Source organism: Camellia sinensis, chromosome 1 (assembly GCF_055761805.1).
Source record: "Camellia sinensis isolate YWXY chromosome 1, ASM5576180v1, whole genome shotgun sequence".
NCBI classification, from domain to species: Eukaryota; Viridiplantae; Streptophyta; class Magnoliopsida; order Ericales; family Theaceae; genus Camellia; species Camellia sinensis.
The window spans coordinates 4198635-4207473 of record NC_138961.1 but is presented as its reverse complement, the minus strand read 5'-3'; the positions used below and the strand labels follow the sequence as shown (position 1 = coordinate 4207473).

Here is an 8839-nt window from a genome sequence, read left to right as displayed (position 1 = left end):
GTCAGAGGATAAACCGCACCTAGTTCAAATCACAGAAGGTAAAGTGAAGTTTTCCCTAAATTTTTAAAAAAATTTATACATTGTATCAATTTTTAGATTAAATGGATAACGTGAAAAACCATAATAGATGAAGGGAGTGAAGTGTAATTTACCCTCTCTTTTTTTTCAAATTTTTTTTTTCAAATTGATGAACCAAACATAGCTTGAAATAAGGGTTCGTTGGCAAGAAGAGTTTGGGGCTTTTTTGGTTATTTTAGTCACAAAAAACAAAATAGGCTATTTTAGTCACAAAAAACAAAACATCACATTCAACCCATAATCATTACAATATTTTCTCACAAAAAAAGTCAAAAAAGCCAAAAAACTAAAAAGCCCTTTCCAAACCAAGCTTTTTTAGCCCAGGCTAAAATAGTCAAAAAAGCCAAAAAGCTAAAAAGTCAATCCACTTCCCAAGCGGAGGCTTAATGAGAGGATATCAGTAGTAGTACTGTAAACGTAACCGTATAGGATAACAACTCACGTCCAATACCTATACCATGATCCTTCTCTTCTGCCTACGTTTCTCTCTTTATCGCTTTCTCTCTCAACTGTGAAATTCCCCTCCTCTCTCTCTCTCTCCCACTCACTCTCAGATGTAGTATATACATACATATATGTATATATATATATATATATATCTGTGCACTTGACTAAGAGGAGCTGATTCTCTCTCTCTCTCTCTCTCTCTCTCTCTCTCGAGCATTTCCTGAATATATACAAGCCTCCTTTTACCCGTACCAGTCATGTTGTAGGCACCATCTTCTCTCTCCAAAAAAACCCGATTAGGAAACGATCGTGGTTGTTTCTCACTCTCCGAAACCCTCGCTCAAAAATCCTATTCTGTTTCGCATTTTTTATCCTCCTAGTTTTCTTGGAGTAGGGGTTACGACTCTTATATATAAGGTAAGACTTCAATCTTTCCTTCTTTTTTGTTTTTGTTTTTGTTTCTGTTTCGTTGCTGAGAATTCTCATGGTAGATTATTTGGTTTTAGTAAAACCCTTTTTATGATTTTCTCTCGTTCATTCGTTTTTACTCTGTTTTTCTCGGCAACCAAACAGAGCATTGTTGTTTTGTTTTTGCATAAATATTGAGACTTTATTGAATGTTGTCAGTGAGGGTTTTCGTGGTTTTATTTAAATTGATTTAACAAATAGGGAAATTGAAGTGTTTTATTTCATTTGAGGGTTTAAATGATTTCCGGTGTTTTTACATTAGATAATCTTGACCTAGGGTGTATTTTGGGCCACCCAGAGAATAAAAATCACTCTTTGTGTCTTCTCATATCGCTTTGGTTTTAGGAAGTAGTGAATAATGTTGGAATTTTGCATATCGCTTTGGTTTTAATGCAACCCTTTTAAAGAATTTCTTGTACATTCATTTTTACTCTGTTTTTCTCTGTTACCAAACAGAGCATTGATGTTTTGTTTTCCATAGATAGTGAGTTTAGTGAATGTTTATTCACCCAAAAAAAAAAAAAAAGTTTAGTGACTGTTGTCAGCGAGGGTTTTGTTGTTTCGTTTAAACTGATTTAACAAGTGGAAAAATTGAAGTATTTAATTCCATTTCAAGGTTTAAAATGCTTCATAGTGTTTTTACATTTGATAATCTTGATTTAGGGTGTATTTGGACCACCCAGAGGATAGAAATCATGAATTTAAACAATGATTTTGTTTACTTTAGCTTCAACACAAATAGCAATTCTTTGTTGCACCAAAAGAGACATGCCGTGTGTGTATGTGTTTGTGTTTGCGTGTGTGTGCAGGAGAGAGACCTTCCTTGAAGTAATTTGGTTTCAATTTATTTCATGTATGGGAATGGTTCCAATTTTTGTAATTTTGTAATGCTTATATTTGAGTTTTTTTTCCATTTAATGGGGTGGGCTCAAGCTTTTGTTTTGCGATTTTTGATGATCTTTAGGTGGGGAAATCCTGTTCTTATTGACTAAAAGCATGGACATGGGAGGATACAGGAACAAATTAACAAAATTAGAACACGACACAGCAGGATACAAGCACAAATTATATATATTTGTGTACGTAAAATAAAAGCTTACTCGTTTGTTACCTTGCAAATATATTTATATTTTATTATAGCAAAGAAAAATAGTAAGAATTCAGTTTTTACATTTTATATGTTAGGGAAAAGTGTGAATTAGAAAGTCCTAATATGTATTTTGAAAAGTATTCCCAAACAAATTTGAAGTTTTAGGTTGATTTCTAAAATAAAAGAGCCAAAAGATAAAGAAAAAGAGATTAATTGTTATATTACATTGTTTTGATTTTAATCATTGACCCTCAAGTAATTCTCTTCCAATTTGTGCTAAGACGCATATGTGATTCACGCGTGTTCCAAGTGTTTGATTCTAAAATAATAATAAAAGAAAAAACTTGAAGAAAAAAAATACTATGTACAACTTTTTATGGAGTATCTGCCTTTTCAAGTCAGGGTTTTTGTTCAATGTGGATTTGGATGTCTAGTTCAAGATCATGGCTTTATGTTTTGCATTCCTTTCAAATCATCTGATCTCATTTTTATTACCCTTGAAAGTTTTCTTAATATGCATCAGATTTGGATTTAAGGAACTTAAGTTATCTACACTTCATAATCTTGCTTGGCAAAGACTAATTTTGTTTGTTTGTTTGTTTGTGTATTATTTCATACACTGTATCTTGTTTCTCAAGGAACCTAGTGATTGTAACAAATTGTAATTTATGAACTCTTTTTTGAGTTTTGTTGTCTATCTTACAAGACTGATGAATATGAACAGGTAGAAAAGGAAATATTACTGAATTGAGATCTTGCAATTTTGGATAATTGATGGCACCTAATCCAAAAGTTTTGAAGGCCTTCAGTGCAATGAAGGTATTGGGCATTCCTACAGAAACTGTGAAACCGGTGCTCAGGAATCTTCTGAAGTTGTATGATAATAATTGGGAACTCATTGAGGAGGATAGCTACCGTACTCTTGCTGATGCTATATTTGAGTGCACAGATGATAAGGTTTACTCTTTTATTAATTGTTGAACTTTTTATGATTCAAGTGATAATATAGTTTCTTTGTTTATCTGGTTATGCAGCATAGGGTGCTTGAGCTTGGTTTGTTTCATTCTTATTAATCAATTCGTTTAAGAGTAGCAGTAATTTACATAGTTATTATTTGTAGTTGATGCAGTATTTATTGAATTACTTTCACAATCTTCTATTTTCTCAAATTTTATAATTTTCTAATGATTTCATTCCCTTGGCCTTTCTCTAGAGAAGGGAAGATAAGAAGAAAAGTACAATGGAGCATGATGGGCCAGAACCTCCACTAAAAAAATTGCACTTGGAACAGCAGGAAGATCAGGTTTCATCTACAATGGATAATGCGAACACCATGTTGGGTTTAGAAGAGGGTGAAAAACCCCAAACTTCAATTGTCCCAAAACTGATGGAATCATCTCAATCGTGTTCCAAAGATATAAAAATTGGATCTAGTTCTCATTCCCTTCCAGAAGCTGTTAGTAACAAAGGGAAGGACCCTATTTCCCTGCATTTGGCCACCAAATTCACAAAATCATCTTCTGAGAGGGCATCATCTGCTTTGCTTTCTAATCAGACAAGGGATGGAGCTGCTTTTGACCATATGCTGAGAAAAAAGAAGCATAAAGATTGTCGTGGTGAAGATTTTGTGGTGCCTAAAAGAAAGAAATCTGTTAATGATGTGCCAGGTACTTATGCCGACATATTATTTGATCTTATATGATGGACTACTGGTTTATGTATGCATGTGCGCTTGCCTATGTGCATTTGTGCTTGGTTGTGTTAGGATATTGGCCTGTGTATGTATTATGTTATGTGCAACATTGAATTCTGAATTTTTTCCTTGGTTCTATATGCTTTTTCTGTCAAAGCCACAGTCAATGAGCCACATAATGAAAAAGGATAGACCAGACCATTGAGTTTTGCTTCTGTCACCGGTTATAGTTTTTTGATCTTGTTCTACCAAGAGAAAAGAATAAAAAAATCCCACGATCTGTAGGGTTTAAGTAATTAGCTTGACTGAGGAAATATGAAAGAAGAGTTATTCTAAAGGTTTTTCATGATTCTAATAACCACTGTAGTTCATTTGAGCCCTGGAATTTGTATAGGAAATAATATATGTTTCTTCTTAATCCTTTTCTTTATTGAGGCTATAGAAAACAACTAGCTTCATAAGTTTGATATGGAAGTAAATGATTACCCCATATGTACCCATCTTATTGATTTTGTATTTCCTATTATACATTCAAGTATTACTTATTCATTTCTGACTTTTTGCTTTGGTCTTGTTTAGCTCTTCCAGGTACACTGGAGGGTTCTTCAATTGGAAATAGTTCTATCAAAGAGTTAGTGTCTCCATGTGACAATAAGGACAACCAAGCTGATGCTTCGGCTTGCAATCCTGGGACAACCTCTCCAAATAATTTTGAGATTGCTTCATCGCTCTCTGGAGATGTGAAAATTTCTTTGAACTGTAACTCTGCCCTTGGACAAACTAACTTCCACGCTCCAAATTTAGACACTGTCCTGAAATTTGTGGAGAATAAATATCTACGATTATACAAAATTGTTGGGTCCCAGTTTTCTGTGTTGAAGTTATTGAAAGACTTTTGTGAAAGTTATTTAGAACTAGGTACTGATTCCACTGACAGATCTTTAATCAAAAAGGAAGCAAGCTGTTTGGAATCTACAAATTCATGTGGTTTGGTGGTTACTCAGCAGCAAGCTACCAGTCATGATAGGAAAAGGACTTCTCGTAAAATAAATGACATAACAAAAGGAACAGAAAAGGTACGGATTTCATTGATTGATGATACTGGCAATGAGCATATACCGAAATTCGTGTACATAGCTCAGAACATAGTTTATCAGAATGCATACATCCATTTCTCATTGGCTAGAATTGCGGATGATAATTGCTGTTCAAGATGTTTAGGGGATTGTCTTTCCTTATCTATACCTTGTGCATGTGCTCGTGATACTGGGGGAGAGTTTGCCTACACACCCCAAGGCCTTCTAAAGGAAGAATTTCTGAAAGCTTGTATTTCTATGAATCGAGAGCCACAAAAGCATTACCATTTTTATTGTGAAGATTGCCCATTGGAGAGGGCTAAGAATGGGATCAGGCCTGCACCATGCAAGGGCCATTTGGTGAGGAAGTTCATTAAAGAATGCTGGCGGAAATGTGGCTGTAACATGCAATGTGGAAATAGAGTTGTGCAGAGAGGTATTACCTGCAAGTTGCAGGTGAGCCATTATGTTGTAGCAACTTTTGTTTTGAATGTACTAATTATCATTAATTATTACACTGGACTTGTGTAAACATAGTATCATCCCCAGCCTGTAGATGCATTTCTTACTAGTAGCAAATGATGCCTTTTTGGAGGTCAATAGTTTGTTTCTCAAAGGTTTAAAATTATTCTTTCCATGGAATTATGCTTTATTTTCACTTTCACTTTCCCCCATTAGAAAGACATCTAATGAAGGCATAAAAAATTATTCTAGTTAGTTGTTTGTGTTCGATCTAGTGTTGCCCGCCAATCATTTACAGAAGTTACTTGTGTCACCATCATTAACTCTTTAAATTAGTCTCGCAGTTTGTTTTGATCTGCAGCTATTTAATATCACTTATGTTTCAGGTGTTCTTGACAAATGACGGTAAAGGCTGGGGTGTTAGAACACTCCAGGACTTGCCTAAAGGTTCTTTTGTGTGCGAATACGTTGGGGAAATTTTAACGAACATGGAACTGTATGAGCGTAATAAGCAAAGCAGTGGCAATGAGAGACATACATACCCAGTGCTACTTGATGCAGATTGGGGTTCGGAAGGAGTTCTAAAGGATGAAGATGCACTTTGTTTGGATGCAACATTTTATGGAAATGTTGCTAGGTTTGTAAATCACAGGTGAGCGCGCCCCCCCCCCCCCCCCCCCCCCCCCCCCTCTCTCTGTCTCTGTCTGTGTGTGACATTATATATATGTAGTTACATGAAAAGCCCAACTTTTTGTGTTACTTTGCTTATATGTCCAAATGGCAAAGCCTTTGTAAGCCAGTTAAAGTAGACATGCTCCTCACAATTGAACTCAACTGGTTCAAGAATAAATACAAACATGTTGTGATGTCATATATTTTTATTATTTTGATAATCTAAGCTAAATTGGCTTTGATAGAGTGGGAAGAACTAGACTCTCTTGATAAAGCCTTTGAAAATCTTTATAGAAAATTCTCCTATTGCCCATGCTCGGCCTTATGAATCCACAAATAATCTATCTGTGGTCAATTTCTCCAATGAACTAAGTACCTCCTAAGCATGCCTCAACGTGCCCTCTCTGTTCTTATTGTTGACCACCACCTTGGTGCGTTTCTTGGTAGGTCTAACTATATGCAGAAGGTCAGTTAGCAATTTCTACAAACTCTAATTGATCATTATGGAATATGATCTTCATATTTTTACCCCTTTACACATTACATGGTTCTAATTAACTTAATAAGGCTTGTTAGTAATCCTTCACTCTCTAAAATCAAAGAATGAATTGTGATTCTTGCTCCTTTTAAGTCCATGATGCCCATGGTATGAAGAACCTAATTATTGACATGAATGTGGCATATTTGTATATGCTTTTTCCTTGCTCTCCCATTTTTGTTTTTTAATTTTTTAATTTAATAAATAACAAAATGTGTTGAGGGGACATACCCTTTAGTTAGCGTATAATTCTTTCAGAAATTTACAATTTCTTTGGATTTTTTTTCTTTTTTGTACTTGTTATATACTTTTTGAAAAAATAGTCCTTTATTTTTCTTTTTTCTTTTCCATTCCAGATGCTTTGATGCAAACTTGCTCGAGATACCAGTCGAAGTGGAGTCTCCTGATCACCATTATTACCATGTATGGGTTTGACTTATTACATTTGCACAATTTCATGCATATGATTTCAGGGCTATTTATCCCCCATCCATCTCAAGAGAAGTACATTTAAAGCACACCTATGTTCCTTTTATGCAGCTTGCCTTTTTCACTAAAAGAAATGTGGATGCTTTGGAAGAACTGACTTGGGTAAGTGGAGTTAAAAATGTTATTCATAGAATTATGTTATACTTCTTCAAGTGACTACTGGTGAAATTGTTAAACAATTGTTATCAGTGTGCAATGTCAACCTTTAATTTGAATGTACTTGAACAAACTAGTAAGGTAGGTTAATTAGTAGATTTGGCAACTTATGAACCAAATGCTATGACTATGTAGCTTAGTTGTTGCTTAATTATTTGAATTTGGTGGAGATACTTGGAGCTACATATCCTTAAAACAATTATTTGTCTTCCATATGCTTGGCTTTCAGGATTATGGGATTGACTTCGATGATCATAATCATCCTATTAAGGCATTTCAGTGCTGTTGTAGAAGTGCATTTTGTCGAGACGTGAGAGGAAAAGGTTAGTATATATTATCTTTGATAAGATGCTCTTAACTGTGCCCTTACTGTTTGTAGATTTGTTTGATGTCTCTTGCCAAATTTCCAATCCCGATGTCCAAAAAGTTTGGGATCAAAGAATTTCAAGTGCTTGTCATTATGCACTTGTATAAAAATTTGAATGCTCGTATATAGGCTCTTCTGTTTAGTACTTCCCATTGCTGCTTAGAAATATAAAACACTAATTTCTGTTACAGGAACCACGTCAAGTGCCATCAGATGAACAACTACTAGGAGAGTGAAACCATGCGCAAGTTCTGAATGCCAATAATGACCATTTTTGATCTTCGGCTGCTATGCTATATTGTATATGATGATACAGTAATTAGACCATCATCTTTGGTGTAGTATATACAGAAGGTTGGTGAAGTACGTGAATTCATTCTGGCAATTTTTTGTAGGTACAAAAGAAATATTTTTAGGTAATTCAGTTGGTTGTTCCAAGTTTCTTTTGCATTTTCGCAGCATCAGAGTCGGTGATTGTATGTTTCCTCTTTCTAGTTTATGTCCTTTAATGGATGATTTTAAGTGGGAAAAAAGTTTCACTGCAAAAGCAGAAAACGAAAAAGACCATTTAATTATTTAATTATTATTTTTTTATCTATTTCTGTTATGAGATCTATTTCTGCTGTTCGGCCTGTGGGGGCTCATTACGGGCCGCGTTTTGATAATCTGAACCGGTCAATGTGTAGAACTCGTTGAGTACTGTATGTCTGTAAAAAATCATATTGATCGGATATTGATAACTACATGATCAAAACTGTTTTGTATAAAAAAATGGATAGTGTTATAATTAACGATTGAAAAAAAATAAATCTTATCAGATAGTTATGGATATCCGATCAACGTGATTTTTTATAGGCATATAGTACTCATTGAACGGTTCAGATTATTAAAATGGGACCCGTGATGGCCTCCACAGGCCGAACAAAACCGTCCAGTGCAATGTCCGAAAAGTAGCTAATAATTTCTTACCATCAATTCGGCTGTGCAGATTGTACAGCTGTACAACACACATCTCTAATCTTCTCCTACACATTTCTTTATACAATTTTTTAATACACATTTTTATATAAAAAGTTAACCAAAACATCAATATTTTTTTCCTCAACTTTTTAGTTCAAAAAAATAAAAAATACACTTATTTAGGACAACCTTAAACAAATCCTTATATTGGTAGTTGGACAAGTTTGCAACAAGAAATGTTGAAATGTGTTTAGAATTCACTTGTGTATCACTGCAACATAAGAAGGCTGCTACGTACATTAGGTAGAGGCAAGTTTTTTTTTTAAATTTATTTTTTTTCCGG

General features: G+C 34.6%; 1 protein-coding gene across 2 annotated transcripts; it reads left to right on the top strand.

The window, feature by feature from the left end:
• The first annotated feature begins 513 nt into the window (after positions 1-513).
• Positions 514-8127, top strand: LOC114312710 (histone-lysine N-methyltransferase SUVR4). Of its 2 annotated transcripts, XM_028258993.2 has the most exons (10): positions 539-942; positions 1958-2072; positions 2808-3040; positions 3297-3750; positions 4356-5308; positions 5701-5966; positions 6881-6947; positions 7065-7115; positions 7399-7492; positions 7728-8127. In XM_028258993.2, the coding sequence occupies exons 3-10, from the start codon at positions 2858-2860 to the stop codon at positions 7751-7753; spliced, it is 2094 nt and encodes a 697-aa protein (XP_028114794.2). In that variant the 5' UTR covers positions 539-942; positions 1958-2072; positions 2808-2857; the 3' UTR covers positions 7754-8127. The 2 variants fall into 2 exon arrangements, with proteins under 2 accessions (XP_028114793.2, XP_028114794.2); XM_028258992.2 differs by lacking the exon at positions 1958-2072 and having other exon boundaries at positions 514-942.
• Positions 8128-8839: the final 712 nt, after the last annotated feature.

Bases quoted from the DNA above. Each gene is read 5' to 3' on its own strand.
- LOC114312710 (XM_028258992.2), top strand. From the start codon at position 2,858: ATGGCACCTAATCCAAAAGTTTTGAAGGCCTTCAGTGCAATGAAGGTA. The intron at 3,041-3,296 runs GTTTACTCTTTT...GCCTTTCTCTAG, and splicing joins TTGAGTGCACAGATGATAAG to AGAAGGGAAGATAAGAAGAA. The intron at 7,493-7,727 runs GTTAGTATATAT...TTTCTGTTACAG, and splicing joins TCGAGACGTGAGAGGAAAAG to GAACCACGTCAAGTGCCATC.